This window comes from Aplysia californica, unplaced genomic scaffold (assembly GCF_000002075.1).
Source record: "Aplysia californica isolate F4 #8 unplaced genomic scaffold, AplCal3.0 scaffold00094, whole genome shotgun sequence".
Lineage (NCBI taxonomy): Eukaryota > Metazoa > Mollusca > Gastropoda > Aplysiida > Aplysiidae > Aplysia > Aplysia californica.
In genome coordinates, this window is record NW_004797364.1 from 1190073 (window position 1) to 1207624 (window position 17552).

The following is a 17552-nucleotide window of genomic DNA, read 5'->3' on the forward strand; positions in this document are numbered from 1 at the left end:
TGTCCTCAGCACACTCCTTTATGGATCTGAAACATGGACCTTGTACAGCAGGTAAGAAAAGCGCCACGGCATTTTCCATCTCAGATGCTGCTGCAAGATCTTAGGCATTTCGTGGCTTGACAAGGTCGACAATGTTGAAGTGTTGGCCCAGGCAAACCTCCAGAGCATGGCAACGTTTCTGCGTTCAAGAAGATTGAGATGGCTGGATCATGTCAAGAGAATGGACGACAACCGGATTCCAAAGAATCCACTCTGAGAATAACTTGCCCAGGAAAAGAGACCAAAGGGAAGGCCAAAAAGGAGGTACATAGAGAAGAAATAGCTTAGAACAGGAAAACATGAAGGAGAATGATAAAGGAGAGAACTATTTTGCTAGAGAACAGCCGCAGAAACAATCAGGTTGAGAAACGCCAACGACGAGAGGAAAGCAGCGAAAAAACAGAACGTCAATCCACCTCACTGACGACATGCAAGCACTGGGACAGAATCTGCGCTTCAAACATGGGAAGAATTAATCATGAAAGAAGTTGCATGAAACAATCTTGAGACCATCAGAAGCTAAATTGACGTCTGCATAATAAACGAAAAAAGTAATACAATGTTTTTAAAAATATTTAAAAACAATTATTATTATCATTATTATTTTTGGTATTTTTGGTCTTTTTTCTTTCACTAATTCTCTTGAATAGCCAATATCTCTTTACAAAGATCTGGCAATAACTAATGAGATTCCAAAACACAAGACATCATCCCCACATTTTTATTAACTACATGATCGATTGTCTGGTCATTCTTTGTCTTTCCCACCCTGGACTAGGCTACAGACCACAAGCAAACACGGTTCACCTTTCTCTATCTGGGCTACCTCCTTGGCATAATTATGTGTCCTCCCTCTTTTCTGTACTACATTCTTTGCGACTCGATCCCAAGTTCCACAAGAGCATTGCGTCAATGAAATCTCAAAACTGAACCAATGTACCAACAATCAAACATCACCCTGTTACCTCGAGTCGCTGGACATCCTGGTGTCAATTTGCAACGGCATCATGTAAATGACTACAATATTCACCATACACCACATCACAACCCACCAGCAGCAAAAACTCAATCCAACTCCCAGTTTCTCTTAATCAAAAGCCTATGCAGCGGGGACATAGTTGTTAATTTTTCTTAAATCCTTAGAGTTTTCCGATTTTATTTTGAGCAACGAATGAATTAGGAGTGTCCTTGATACTGCGTGTTTAGTACATGCGGACCATATTGAATATCAAGGCCAGAAGGGACGGCAAACTTCACTTGCCAATATTCCCTACTGGCACACAACTCCTCCACCTAGAGAACCCGCGATTTTGGTGATTTTTTAAAAGTCTTTCTCGGCACAATGAGGTGACGAATTTTTTTTACGTCTTCTGGAAATCTTCGCCTGTGCCTCAGTTGTATGGGGAAAACTAAAATATTTCTATGTCCTTAGTCATATTCTCAGAACTTCCTTCGCTGTGCAGAAAACAGTGCAACTAAATTGTTTGTCGATAGTTCCGTCATCTCAACAACCCTAGGGAAATTCCCTGTCCCAAGAAAGTGCAAATAGCAATCAAACACTGTATTTGCAAACCAATTTTCCTTAGAAAATCAATTCCTTTTCTAGAAGACACATACAACAAGAAAGAAGTCATGTGTGCTCACGTGTCATATTGATGATAGAGTGACAGCCTCGACGCATGGAAAAGATAAGTTGTTGGATAAACCTGTGGGGGAATCTGCTTTTAAATTGTCTCTAGGTATTGAATGAGTTCATCTAACGTTTGGTGCTGGTCAGTTCTCTCTGAGATTGGTCTTTATTTAGATATAGTACGTGCCGTATTGATAAAGGAAGCAATCAGTTCTGGAGCTGATGAAGGCAGTAGACGTGTCGGGATTGTATCTGCGCTGTGAGCCGAGGCTACCACTTCTACTTTTTTGTTTTTGTTTGTTGTTGTTTTGTTAGGTGTTACAACACACGCAACTGCATAAGGTCATATGAACACGCGGGACAGACCAAACTTTTTGGACCACCAATGGATCTTTAGTGAGCGCAACTTGCACACGGCATCTCCGACATTTTTCGCCCTTGTCCGAGAAGGCTAGGCGTAGATCTTACCTATCATAAGATCTGAGGTGTGGCTGAAAGACTGCAGTAAGAAGGAACCAAGGAGAATTACCACTTCTAGGTCTAGCTTTCGTTATTTTAGATGTCCCACAAACGTCCAGTTCTGTTGACATTGAGTCTTTGAGACACATCTCGCCATGTACTTCCAGCCTGGAGCATTCCTAATGCTCTCCTTCTATTATTTTCCAACAAACTTGGAATGGTTTAAAAGAAGAAATATCGCTGTATGTATGTTTTTGGACGCAAACAGACTTTAGGATTCAAATTATAAACAATTGTATAAATACTCACATTATAGAGTAGTTAAATGATTTTCAAACCACAGAGCTATCTCCCTTGACCAACAACTCACGCAATTTACAGAAACAACTTACTTCAACCTCAATGCATAGTTTGGCGACTGTTGGTCTTTAATCAATCGAGCTGTGGCAATTCGAAGTATGCACATTTTTTTCCTATAGAGACTCTCGTCCTCTAGAGGTACAATGTTCACATCTAATTTAATAGGTCCTGTGTTCGAAACCTGAGAGCGAAGGAACATTTTCTGCTCTAAAATGTTCTCACTTCACCTCCTTTCCGGCTCTCTAGTCGTGTTGGGTCATCTGCTTTCATCTCCACTTTCTGCTCTCCCCCCACCCCTCCCACCCTTCTGTGGGCTCATCACTTCTACTGCTACTCCTTGGATCCTTCTTACTGCTGTCTTTCAGCTACACCCCTGTCCTTAGAGTAGGAAAGATCTAACACCTAGCCTTCTCAGAAAGGGGCGAAATAATCTCGGAGGTACCGTGTGCTATTTGCCCTCGTTAAAGATTCCATGGGGGTCTTAAAATCGATAAGAGTGGGCTTCGGTGCCCACCTAGGCAAATTTCAAAATGGATTCCCTTCAAACTGAGAATGTTTAATGTGTTCCGCGCGCTCATATGACATTGTGCAGATGCAAGCACCACAAAACACTCACCAAAACAAAAAATATGTAGTGCTATATTATCATGTATGTAGTAGTAGCGCCCGAAAGAAACTTGAAAATGTAGTCAGCCAATCATCGTGTAATGGCCTTGTGTTACCCACTCATGCAGCATACCAGTTTAAAGTTAAATAAATTTTTCATTATCTGATATCAATGTTTCACATATATTAAGAGACCCCCGAGATATGGTCACTCAAAGTTTACCTTAAATAATCAGATTACAGAAGTTGTGCGAAATCAAAGAAACGTGAAAATACCTTCTGGCTTTTTTTAAGGAGCATCAATATTCATAGAATGGACATACATTGCTGATCGAATTCATAGAGACTTTGTCTCTGCATTAAACAATATTTTATTCCCCTAGTTTCAAACAAAACGAAAGTCAGAGCAATCACGAATATCAAGCAAAGCTTTGGAGTTAACACTTAATGTGCTCATTGTTAATTTGCTTAGATGCCATTGGCTTTGGGTAGAGCACGAACCCTTCGGACATCGACTATCAAATTTGGACCTAATTATCTGTTATTTCGCCCCTAATGTCACAGAGAGTTGGAAACAGCAGCTGTTTCATCGGACTTCATATACGAGTATGAATCGGGGCTGGGCCTATTTACTGATGGCACCTCCGACGTTGATATGATTTGGTTTCCCAAAAATTGTCTAGTGGCATTGGCCCTATGAAGAAGTGCTTTGTTATGCATGAATATATCTACCAGAATAACACCATGACAAAAATAAGGGTCCAGCATTTGCGCAATACAGTCCACTAAACCAAGTCATGCAGTGATTCTCACGAGGACAATATTCTCCATTACTTGGATATACAGAGAGAGAGAGATAGATAGATAGATAGATAGATAGATAGATAGATAGATAGATAGATAGATAGATATAAATGTTTATATCCTTTGATAGACGAAGCTTGAACAGTAAAGCTAAAGTGAAATTCAGCGTCAATTTGATGAGACTCTCACATGTCAGAAAGTTTATTCTGATCCCCCTGGAAACATCATTATTCAAGGGCAGGCTATGAGTCTTTAACAGGGCTAAAACTACTCAGTTATAATATACTCTATTATGTTGTTGATATACTCTGATGTTCCTTGAAAAATAATTGTAAGAAAGGGTGAACTGAACTTGCGACAGACTTCTGCCCCTATGTTTTGCAAGCAATGACCAACAAGCCTGAATTTTTATTCCAGTGAGTAATACGTTAGAGTTTCAAACACTGTTAGAAAAGCACGCACATCCAAATCCCGGTAAAAATATGTTTGTTTTTTTCAAGTTCAGTCGCTCAGCTGGCTGTGCCTAATTCACAATAACGATATGAGAATGTTTCTGAGTGTTCTATGGTCTGCTGGGGTAATAATATAGTGTAAAGGGCAAAGAGCTTGCTTTCGAGTTGCGACATTCGCCATACAAATGCTATTTATTATTATACTAATAATAATAATAATTATTATTATTATTATTATTATTATTAACATTCAAGACTTCCACTCTCACTTGTGGATGAGCACAGCTTGCGTGCTTCTCTCTTTGCTTCAGCATTTCTTAGATTATTGACTATCGACTGTGACTGCTACTCTACAGCTGGGTCTGGAAGGAGCAAAGCTCTCCCATGCCGAAGTATTTATGTTGAAGTTCTTTAAAGATATTTTCATTGTGTCTTTGTGGCGCTTTTTTTGGTGCAGCTATCCTACACTTCCCTGAGGATAGCTCAGAATCGAATACTCTCCTATGTATTCTGAAATCAGGCATTCTTACGACATGTCAAGCCCTGTGAAGTTGAATCATTTTGAGCTTAGCAAATAGACTCTCGGCATTTGCCCTTTTGAGAAATTCGGTGTCTGGTGTTTAATCCTGCCTTTTAATCCCAAGAATTCTCCTGAGGTATTTCGTATAGAAATGATTAAGCTTCTTGACATGGCTTTGGTATACCATCCAGGTCTCGGTACATTACAACAACGTTTGAAGGGCCACAACATTGCAGACTTTCAACTTTGTCTCTATGCGATGCTATAGCAGTCCTAAATCCTTGCTATGAGTCTTACAAATGATGCACTAGCTTTAGTCATAGGTAGGTCTATATCTGCATCGATGTGGGCATTTGAAGATAGCGTATTGCCAAGATGAAACTATCAACATTGCTCCGTGTTCTATATACGAGTGCAGTTTGATTTTAGGAGAGAGGGTCTGCGTATTACCTGGGACAGAGGACTTCTGCTTCTGCTGTGTTTATTGTAATTCCAAAGTTCTCAGATGCATTTGAATAATGGTCAAACCAGTTTTGTATGCTTGATTTTTTTCTGAGCAAGCAATGCACAACCATCGGCAAATAGCTGTTCACAGTCATACTAGATCTAGTTTTTGTTTTTTCCTGCTGCCTACGAGAGTTGACTATTTTACAGTCCAGTCTGTACATGACATTTTCTTTGGAACGCTTCATGCATCTTCGCTGACTTGCTTCACTCCATTCACTACAGACATTGCTTCAGCCATACTAGTATTGTTATTTCTTCTGAATCTGGCTTTCATGCCGTCATGGAATTGGCGAACCACAGTAAAGAACGCTGGCGGGCAACCATACTTTGCTAGGATTTTCCATAAACCTTCCTGACTAACAGTATCGAAGGCCTATGTTAGATCCACAGAGGCCATGTATAAGGCTTTATTCTGCTCTGTGCCTGGCTGCTAAGATCATATTTACACTGGCCCTTTTAGTGCGGAAGTCACACTGACTTTCAGGTAAAGCGTCATTTGAAGATAGATATTTCAAAAGGCGATCGATTGAGGGAGATTCGGACCAGGATCTTGCCAGCTATAGGTAAGTAATTGACAAGACGGTGTCCACCAAAAGCAAAGACTTCTGCAGGAACAGAGTCAGCGCCAAGGGCCTTACTAAAGGACAGGGCATTTATGACACTTTTGGCTTCAGTGCTCGTAGGGGGACAATCAAGGTAGGCGTTCAGTGGAATTTGTGGGAGGGATTCGATTGACTCCGAATTCATTCATGATGGTCGGTGTTGGTTTAGACCGCTCTCAAAGTGTTGGTCCGGCGCCTCAGTATCTCATTTTTATCTGTGATGCTCTTGGAACCATCTTGTTTAAGAAGGGGTGAAGTACCTAAACGAGACGGACCATGGATGCAGCGTAGGCTCTCACATATTGTATGAGTGCTGCTTGTATCCGACCACTGTTGAGTCTCTAATTTTATCCTCAAACCAGTCATTTTTCATTTATCTTCATTTCTTCAGCAAGATCTCAATGCGTCTCGTCTTGACAGGGAATTTGATTACTGGCTGAGGACTGTATTAGCTTTCTCTTTTATTAAAAGAGGATCCGAATCTTCTTTCTGTTTTCATCTATCCAGTCCTGATGACGACGGCTGGGGAAGCCGATTGTTTCAGAGACTGTTACATAAATTGTGTCTCTGTGTAAAACCCAATCGCATTCAATGTCATTGAGAGTGAAGTAGATCTGTTTCACTTTAGTATATAGGTCTGTTTCGTGGGCTGTTTTGCAAAGTAGCAATTATTTTTCAGTTTATTTGTGTCAAGTCGTTTGGGATGAAGTTTCAAATGTGGAAGCTTTTTTTTTTCGACATGATATAATGGCGATGTTACTCACAATCTGTCTGTGGTCAGACCGCATTTGGCGCGAGGATATAATCAATGAGATGCCAGTGCTTGGAGCCGGGGTGCCTCTATTATGATCTGAATCTTATTGGCTAGTAAAAGTTTGAGTTAGTGATGAACACCACTACTCAGGCGTTGAAATCACTAATCAAAAACAGCTTATCAATAGCTGGGACAGAGTAAAGGACGGCTCTGAGGTCACACTAGAACTTATCTTTGACATCATTTGGTTTGGTCATCGTAAGGGTTCATGCACTCACAAACGTTGCCTAACGGGTCTTACCAAAGGAAATTCTCAAAACCATGAGTTACCAAGGGAGAGTCTCAGAACCATGAGTTACCAACGGAGAGTCTCAGAACCATGATTATGTCATTTACACCTTTTGGAAAGGATTCCAGTTGGGCAGCTTTGTGATTTTTCACCGCAAAGCCGACACCATTTAATTTTGTTCTAATTTTTGAAATATCGTTTCCCTTGCAAAACAAAGTATAGCCGCCAATTAGTTCCTTCAACTAACCTTCATCAGCAAATAATTATAGTTTCACTGCGAGTATCGAAATTGAAGTCATAGTTGTTGACCTCATTTGCAAAGATTGCTGTCTTCTTTTCAAGATTGGAGCCATTATCCTGAAGTGCACGAATGTTCCAGCATCCAATTTTCACCATTATTTCTTAATTTGTATTCTTTCGACCGCATTGTGGCAACACTACTGACCGCGGCGGACCAGCCCAGGTAGATGAGTAAGCTTTCTTTGTGGCACATTTTCTTGTCTTTTCCCCTTATGGGGTGAGCAGTGGTCTCCTAAAATGCTGTTCATATACCATGAGTGCCGCTGGATCATACATCCACCTCATCTCGGTAATGAAACGACCAAAGCCCATGGCCACCTTGCATGCAGGTTTGTGCTAACAGCTCCCAGCCTGATGCCACCGCACTCACTAATAACTGAAGGAATTTGACGGGGATAGACGACAAAGAAAAGTATATTTAATATATATGAGCAGGTGTTTTGCTTGCGTGAAGGTTTGTTTTTTTTAAGTGAGGAAGAGCAGTGCTTACATCAGATTCATTCTCTCTCCCAGGTATCTGATAGCAAGATAAAGATTAGACGATCAGATTAGTATCTAGGTGCAGGAGGTTCTCAGAATGCCATCCGTATTGAAAGGCAGACTGCCTAGAGGAACCACCAGAGCAATACAGTCCCAGCTAACTAGGGTTTGAGGGCCTGGGTCAAGAACACCACACTCGGTGATTGCCCCACATCGTAGGTTTGCATTTCACTCTAAGGCGGTTCAATGTTTTAGAACTTGATATTTTAAGACATATTATGCCTTGTTTTTGTTCACATTAAGAAACGTGACGTCTCTGTGGTTGAACAGTATCCTTTATTCGCTCAAAGCTTTTGATTTTGTTTTAAAAGGCCAAAGACAACCGAGTTATTGTTCTTCAAATAGGTTCTCAATTTTACACACCTGAATGAACAATCACAGTCAATGCGAGTCTTACCTCTTGAGAGAAGCACTGGTCATCCTGGACTTCTTCGCATCCTTGATGCCTTTTGCTGTACAGTCTTGTACGACGGCCACCACAAGCAGACACACACACACCGTCTTCCAGAGAGAGCTCAACATCATGACGTTTTCTTTGAAGCAATGATTTCCACAGACTACGAAAGGTTCTAAAATGATTTTCTTTCGTGTGTTTTTATATTAAATACAGACCCCCTAAGTCACAAAGGAGGACAAAATTAATCTCATATCAAGTACACGTCTAATAAAGCACTTTTCCCCTTTTCTGGCATTGTCTTACAGCAGGTGGGGCCATTTTGCTATCTTTCTTGATTAATTTGGGTCAATTATTTATGGGTCGATGTCAAGATTCTGGCTGGGTTGTTTTGCTTTTTCTTACATTTATTTGTTCAGATGCTAGGCAGAGCGAGTCGAGTCCTGAGTTTAATGTAATTGATCTAAGTTTTTTGGTTTGGTTTTGTTGTTGTTGTTTTTTAATGGGACTTGTCAATGTAAAGGCTAGATGGCGATTGATGACATCCCAAGTACCACATTATTATTGTGGGAGGGGGGGGGGAGGTCGGTGGGGGGGGGGTTATGATCGCAAGGCCCTGAAACTGTATATCAGCGGTTCCAATAGGCAAAGAATGTATTTTGAAAAAGTATTTTACGCCCCCAACTTAAGAGGCGACCTTCAACCTGATCTACAACATTCCAGCACAAAGACTCGATAAAAAGTCTCCCCACGTGGGAATCTGTCTTCTGCGTTCTCAAACTGGAGAGCAGGAAGTTTTTCCCACAGCATAATTTATCTTTATTTGTCGAGACTGGCTCCAAGAATGGTGGCTGTGTGGCCTTTATATTGAACTGGGCATATTTATATTCTGCAGATAAAAAGATAGACGACGTTCTATGTTTCATAGTCATCATCATCATCAAACAATGAACAACTACAGCAGCAGCAGCTGCAACCAAGCAAGCAAGTAATACGAACACCATAACTTAATTTTATAAACCTACATAAGAGAGGGTGTATAAAAAAGGACCCACTAAAAGGGCAATGACTCGGTAATAAGTGCGTTAAATTTAACAATACTTCGAATTAATAAAATTTAACCAAATGTATGTGAAACGCACAATTCCACTTCTTAGAAACGTTCACCTATAGAGGGGTGATCGGCCCGTTCTGCTTTCAGGACAAGGACAGTAAAACCACAACAGTCACATCAAATTGATATCGCACCCTGCTGAGAAAGTTTTGGGGAAGTTTGGGGAGGAGAAGGTGTTTTACTGTAGAGGGCTGGTTCTAGTGGGACGAGACTACACCCCAAAAGTCTAGAGTGGTCCTTGTATGGTTGCAAGAAAGTTTTGGAGACTGCCTTATAAACCAAACGCTTACAAATGAATGGTCACCACCTTCCCCCAAACTTCAGCCCTATCAATTATTACTTTGGTGGGGGGGGGGGGGGTGGAAGGGGGGTTGACAGACAGAGGCTACGGAAGCAAGCCATAAAAGATCACACAGTTGAAACTCAATGTTGAACAGGATGTCCAAAGAATCGACTACAAAACACGCAATGGGGTTTTCAAAATTTCCGTTGGCGTATTGGAGCTGGAAGTGAGAGAAAAGGTCAATTCCTGGAGATTTAAACACCCATCACATCCCTGGGTTTATTTGGCAATATGTTATTTGGTATAAATTTGTTCTTCCATATATATTATGTTTCATTTTTAAGAAGTTACATAGTTTTGCGTTTGGCGCAATTTTGGTTGAAATTTTTAAAACTTGATTTTTCTCGAACATTGTAGTTGATTTACTTAATGTGCACAATGTAATGTTCCCCTGGTTGAATTTCATGTCTACAAAGTTTCATTGAAATTTGTCTAAAGATGACTTAGTTATTGCTCTTTGAATGTACCCTATTTTTTTACACACCCAGTATTATATTCCACAAAATCACGTAATAAACTATTTCACAAACGATTTGTCTGTGAGACATGATCTCTACACGAAGATGCAAAACAATATGTCGATTTGAGAAGTATTATTGTTTAGGAATATTGCTTTCGTTTGATTTAGTAGGCGTTTTTCGGCTCTTGCAACACAGGAAATGCCGAAGATTACACGTGTTACTGTGTTAATAATATGCTTTAAAAAAAGAAGAAGAAGACGGAAGAACGATAGATGTTTAAGCCGAAGAAAAGGAGCAAACCACACAAGAACAGAGACCAAGCAACCCACATATCGCTTTAATAAGTTATTGTTCTTAGGGCATAAATAATACTGAAACGCTGTGAAGGTATCCTTGTACAGATATTATTATGTGAATGAATAGAATTAAAAGCACACGAATAATCCATGTTAGACGGCATCCTTAATGTTGTTTGTCGTCCGAAGGTTAATTGTCTAAGGCTACTTACTCATTTTCTCCCTATACCGTCAGGTACATAAGACGGAGAGCAGTCGATATCACGTTTGCCTGTCCCTGGACATGTTCTCCAATTTCAGCATATTATTATTTAATGTCCTGCGTGATGGCTTCATCTCTAATTGTGCCTCTTAGCTTCGAGTTGGTCGTCTTCGTTTTCTTTTTCAAGTTGATCTTCAATACCATGTCTGTTAGGGCAATCTTGTTTTCGGCATTCTTAGAACATGTCCTAGATATCTCTATTGTTTTCCTTTTTATGGTCGTGTTGATATCTTCAATTTCAGTTCTTTCCAAAACTTCATTATTTGTAATAAGATTATTCCATTTTATTAGTAAAATTCTTCGTAAACACACATTTTGTTTGGAAGCATTTTTAGATTTTTGGTTTAATTGATTTGTTTGTTATCCATATCTCTGAACCACATGACAATACGGCTAAAACTTTGCTATGATACACTTTTTTAAAATTTTGTCTTCAATGAAATGATCTTTGACTTCCATATGTTTTTCTAATTTCACAAAAGCGATCCACGCATTTTTAAATCTTTGGTGGATGTCGCCAAGGCAGTCTGCAGTTTCTGACATAATTCAGCCAAAAAGTTTCTAATGGTTGTCGTAGTACTTCTGTCTTAGATACACTATGGCAGCTAGTTCGTTTGATTGTTGTTGTGTTGTTGTTTTTTGTTGTTTTTTTGTTGTTGTTTTTTTAAATTGCATTTCATGTACTGTGGTGTCATCTGCAAAATCTAAATCTCTTAAAGATGTGCAATTTGCCAGTCCAATGCCTAGCTCTATGTCCTTGCCGTGTCTCATTACAAAATCGATCATAATTCTTAAGAGTGCAGGTGATAATAATGCTTCTTCTTCTTCTTCTTCGTTTATCCCGTGGTTGGGGCAACCGTGAGGCACCTGACCACTACATCTGTACCTGATCTCTCCGGTCAAAGGTCCGCCTGTTGCTCTCTTATTCTCTCATCTAATGCTGTTCTGATACGAGACAAAACAATAGCGCAAAATCCTTTTCCAGGTACTGTTAAAAGCGTCATTCCTTTCCAAATGCTACAGTCTTTTAAGTCTCCCTTTCCAGATAGTTTTGTTTTAATAAAAAATATGTCCTTTTCTCCATTCCAAAGGCGTGTTTTCTTTTTCAAGAATTTCATTAAATAGCAAAAGTAATATCTCATAACCTTCTTTTCCAATAGTCTTTAGCATCTCACGGTAATTCTGTCTTTTCCTGGACTTTTGTTACCTTTCATTTTCAAGACTGTTGATAGTATTTCCGGCACGGCTATTTTGTCTGTACAATATGTTTAATTCACCCGTTGGCTATACATTGATTACGTATATCGTAAGATCACATTTATAACGTCCGAGAATCCTGAAATCGTCCCCTATCCAAAAAAAAAGTTCACCAGTCGGAGAAGCGGATTGCATACTCGGCCCCTCCCACCCCAGGTCAGTATTGTTCCATTATTCTTTACGGCGAACTTCTGTCTGAAATTAATACGGGAGCTGTCCCACGGAAAACCGGAATTTGGCTGTAATTTGAAAACTATTTAATATTTTTACATTCTGTAAACGCACACGTGTAAAACAATCATTTAGAAATTTCCCGATTGAGCACCATGAGCATCGCACAAACCAAACGAGCACAGCAGTTCTCAAAAGATGGCTACCCCCTTGGAAAATTGGTCAAGGGTAGAAGTGAGGTCTGTCATTCGGTTTCTGACCGCAAAAGGTCTCAAACCTCTAGAAATACACACTGAAATAAAGTCAGTTTATGGGGAGAAAGTAATGGCAAAGTCACAAGTATATGAGTGATGTAGTAAGTTCAAAGCCGGGCACTCCGATATCAATGACAAAGTTTACCCAGGATCTTGTTTTTCTGCCAAGACTGAGGACAACAAGAGTCGCGTCAACGAACTTATTCAAACAGACAGGCGCCTAAAAATTCGCGAAATTTGCGAGTCGCTAAAAATTTCAAAGTCGACTGTCTATAGGATAGAGTTTGATGAGCTGCACTATTGGAAGGTCTCTGCTTGATGGGTTGGGGCCGAAAAAGACCAGCGGGGTCATTTTGCAGCATGGCAACACAACGCCACACACCGCAAACGTCACGAAAGACTGGTTCCAAAGGTTCGGCTAGGAAGTTCTACTACACCCCCTTCACAGTCCTGACTTGGCCCTGTCAGATTATCACCTTTTTGAACCAATGAAACGCCATATTTCTGGACAGCGATTCACCGACGACGAAGACCTCGTGGAAGCCGTGAACGATTGGTTGAAATCCCTTGACGAAAGATTCTTCAGGGAGGGTATCTTCTCCCAGATCCAGCGATGGGAAAAATGTGTCCAGCGGGATAGTGATTACATTGAGAAATTAAGCACATGTTGAGGTATGATGTGTTACAGTTTTATTATAATAGGACAAAGATTTTCGCTTTTACGGACCTTTTCCGGTTTCCTGTGGGACAGCCCTCGTAGATCTCAATTCAAGTACCTTGAGAGTATTATCTCCAAAACTGCAGACTACTAACGACGTGCATCAAAGACTTAAAACTGCAGGAATCGTTTTGACAAATAAATTGTAAACCAAATGAAATTCATAGACCATCTTGGTGGAGACTATTGTAAGTATTATGATAGTAATGTTTTGATGTTTCTGGTGTATCATTCAGAGGTGTGGAAAATAAACAAAGAGAATACAACGAAGATAAACAATCAAAATTTCAATGATAAATCTTATAAAATAAATGGACTAGATATATTAAAAATAATGAAGTGTTGGTAAGAGCTGAGATTGAAGCTATAAGCGAAACCAGAAAAAGGGAAAGGTGGAGATATCTTATGTGAGAAATCGAGGGGAAATCAGGCGCTCGTCAAAATAATAAAAATCGAAAGATAAAAGCATTTTTCCGCCGGTTTGGCACTTTTATCGTATTTTTATTTTTTGGCTATACTACACCTTTCTTGTCCTTTTAAAACACATTTGTATGCAAATTTTACTGGAAAAAAGGTGATATTATAAGATACAAGCTATGAAAATGTTCTGTTCCCAAGGACTCATAAGCTATGGAAGTTACCAAATATTCGGGGACATTTTCGCGATAATTTTATCTCTGAAAACTGGTGACCCGCACTTTATTAAATCTGGAATATCTCAACTTTTATTCAAGATGGATGTGTATTTTTTGCATGGTATGCAAGACAAACGAAGAAGCTTTAAGATGATACAATAACCTCCTCATGCCCAAAAACTGACGAACGCCCGGCCCAATTCCACTGTGTGAGTGACACAGATTCTAATGTATATTTTCATGTATCGGAGACGTCCGAGATTGGCTGCATTCCCTTGGCCAGAATTTTATTTAAATGAAGCAACATTCTGGCATGAACGTCGGAAGAAAATATATCGTTCCTTCCGTAAACTGCGTTCAAGAGAAGATGAAAAGGATGCAAAAGTTAAGTTCAAATATTTTTTTAAAGTGGTATTTCAGCTGCCATTTTCCCCTTACTTTTTTTGGAGCCCTGTATACACTGGTATAATATTATGGTTTTAACATAATGAGTGAGCCATTAGCAACGTTTGCAGGAATGAAGACTGTGGGTGGAATGATTTTTATTTAAATCACATTGCCCACTTTATTGCTGTGTTGAAAATAACGTTACGACCCGTGCAACACGTGATGTAACGCTTCAAAATTGCCGCTCCGTTTGCTCAGTTGGTATCGTGCAAGACTGCAGAATGAATTATTCTGGTTCGAATCCTCGACTTGGGTCGTTAGGTGGAGTTTTCAGGACTCTCACCCTGTTCTCTCTGTCATATTGCAGACGGACATTAATTTCGGAGATCCTGCCTCTCAGATCATTAATAGTGTAGGTAGGGGTGTTAATCCCATTCACTTACTTACGATTTAAAAGTACGCATTATAGCATGAGAGCAGTCTAGAAAGACAAAGTCAGAAAGAGTCAAAGACAAGCCTAAAAGGGGATTGTGTTATCTCCACAATCGTCGAAACCATCACAACGGTATGAGGCAGGGACACAACCTCCGTTGTTACAGCTGATCGCCATGGGTCCAGTACAGCAGTACAGCCAGCAGCACAATTCTGCTCATCGAAACTGTGCGAGCAGTCAGACTCAGTACATGTATCACAGGTCCATGCAGGATCAATGTATCTGTCGAACAGGCGAACGCATCGCTTTGACAGCTTACTTCCTGTGGAAGGTGGGTTCAAACATCAATTTTATGTGGGGCTATGGTATGGGAAACGGGACAAAATCAAAAGAAGGCTTCAACCATAAAAAAGATCCTACTTTTATGAACAGGGGCGAAGGCTGACTTGTTTGACAGGGTAATCAAAGTGAAACGGGACCAGATATGGCCTGGAGATATCATACAAGAATCTTACTCGAGGCGGCGACTCTGAGTTGTGAATGAAAACAAATCCGGAATTCATATTGTATGTTCAACCGCCAAAATAATCGGGAAAGTATCTTATTAAATATCAATTCCAACAAAAATTAAATTGGCTTGTAATACTTTAGATGTGGATACACAAACATAAAGCAAAGAAGCAGAGATGTCAGTACTAGATCTATATGTTATAAATCTACCAGTGAGTCTAACTCTTTGGTAGAACATGACAATTATCATTTTTTTTAAATTTCACATTTGGCTGTTTTTGTCTAGCCTTTCGCGGCCAGGAGCCGGTGTCATAATCGAGGTCACGATCTGATTATAGGACGGTAAAAAGTCGAGGAAAAGAAACAAGCACTTGCAGCAGTCAAGAGATTATTAGGAGTTAGTTCCCCTCACATTTGAGAGGTAGACTCGACCAGTGTAATAGTTAGCCTACATAATCAGAGGTTGTGACTGCTTATAACTGTGGTCCCAAAGGGGTGAACAGAGTATTTGTGGCAATGAAACAGTTTTGACTGCTATGCACATGTTCCCTTCAACTTTATTGGTAGATTCTTCCAGCCCCACTTTAAGCTTACTTAATCAAAACTTGTGACCTCTTATGGAGTCCCCCGAGAGGGGTGAGTAGGCTATTTCTGCGGCAGTGAAACTGTTTTCAATTTTATTGTTAGGCATACTGTTCATTGTTGATTATGAACGTCGTTTTACATTTAATTTATGAGGTTTACTTTTATGGGTAAATTTGACATCGACAATGTTTCAAAATTAGGAAAGGAAGCAGGGATTATTTGATTGTATAGACGCTTCGCCATGTTTATGAAAGAGAGAACACTTTGATTTTTATCGTTTATAACACGACAAAATATCTTTTAAAAAAGGAGCCGGAGTCTATGGTCTCTTCAAGACTGTTCCATTTCCAACAACAGTACACCACCTCGCTTACAAGTCATGCGTTTTCCTACTCTTCTCTATAAATATTAGTACATCACTATTTTTTCCACACACATTGGAATCCGGCGCTTGTCAAATTTTGTTTCAGTAAGTGTTTTATGGCACATGCAACACAATGTTGTTGTTGTTGTTGTTGTTATCGATCCAGCAACAGCTGGGCTCTCGCCCTTCTGTCCAATGCTATGTAGTGATAAGTGCAGGTTAGCTGCAGTTGCTGTAATGTTCCATAGAGTGTGTTGTCAATGTTAGGTCTCGGAGGGAGAAGGGTAGCTGTTATGACATTTAGGACTGTACAGTTGAACAGGTGCTGTTCCACAGTCTCATATAGTCAGACAAGGGACACATTGGGGGAAGTTCCGGGTTTATTATGTTTAGGTGGAAGTTGAGCTGTATATGTTCTGTTCGTAGGCGGAAGATCGTGGTCTGTTTCTTTCTCTGAAGGCGGCTGATATTTTCATTCCTTTTTGTTGTGGTCATATGTTTGAAAACTGCTCTGCCTGTCTTTCCCACGGCCCATTCGCTCATCCAATCTTGTTTGTTGTTGCTTTTGATGATTTGTTTTGCAGTGTTGTATGACGTTGGAGTGTTAGGTTGTTCCTGTCTAGATCCCCGTTTGGCAGGTGTGTCTGCTCTGTCACTTCCAGGTATGTCTGAGTGTCTGGGGACCCACTGCATTACTAGGTTGATGCCACAGGATGTTATCAGATGATGGTGTCCAAACAGTATATGGGTCAAATCTTGGTTAAGATGATGGTCATTTTCTATGGCTTGTAATACTGATAGTGAGTCAGTGAAAATCACATGCAACACAATAAGTCATATAAGTGTCGAACATCAAATGTGTTACAAGAGAGAAACAAACACAAAAAGCAGGAGAGGAGATAAAGACGATAGATGTTTGACCGGAAAGAAGAAGAAAACCACACCAGGGCACCCGCCAACTACCTATGTCAATTTTTAGACTTACGAAATTTTTGTTATACGCTTATAGCCTATTCATTTGCTTTGCTTTTATGGAAAAATACCCATATTAAGTATGTTGTCCCATTCAGACCGTGCACTTCCAACCACCGTACGCTACATCGCTTACTGATTATACACCCTTCCTACTCTTCACGACAGTTACTACCTTCATTTAGAAAGTGGGCTTTAAAATGTACTTCAAAATATGTTCACCTAACCATTGTTTTAAAAGCATTGCACTACAAATTCATGCAGCTTACCAATTTAAAGACATGAAAACTCTGGGGGGTTTTAACACATTAATTGTTCATCTACCACAGGAGTCACCCAAGATATGGCCATTCAAAATTGACCTTAAAAATCATGCTTGGCAAAGTTGTGAAAAATCAAAGAAACGTAGAAGTGTGTTAGTGATTGTATTGATGTGCGCCAACATTGATGAAATGTTCATGTATTGCACATCAAATGAATGTAGAGGTTTTCGTCGACAAGAAACGATATTTTATTGCGATAGTTTGAAATAAA

General features: G+C 39.9%; 1 protein-coding gene across 1 annotated transcript in view; it reads right to left on the bottom strand.

Moving 5' to 3' along the window:
* LOC101849281 (very low-density lipoprotein receptor-like) overlaps window positions 1-15011 on the bottom strand; it is a 17991-nt gene extending 2980 nt beyond the window's left edge. Inside the window, exons 1-2 of the mRNA XM_035968891.1 lie at window positions 14675-15011; window positions 2521-2669 (exon numbers count right to left, since the gene is read on the bottom strand). Of these exons, the coding sequence (XP_035824784.1) occupies window positions 2521-2669; window positions 14675-14764 (239 nt within the window). The 5' untranslated portion in view covers window positions 14765-15011. The remainder of the gene's footprint in view (window positions 1-2520; window positions 2670-14674) is intronic.
* Window positions 15012-17552: the final 2541 nt, after the last annotated feature.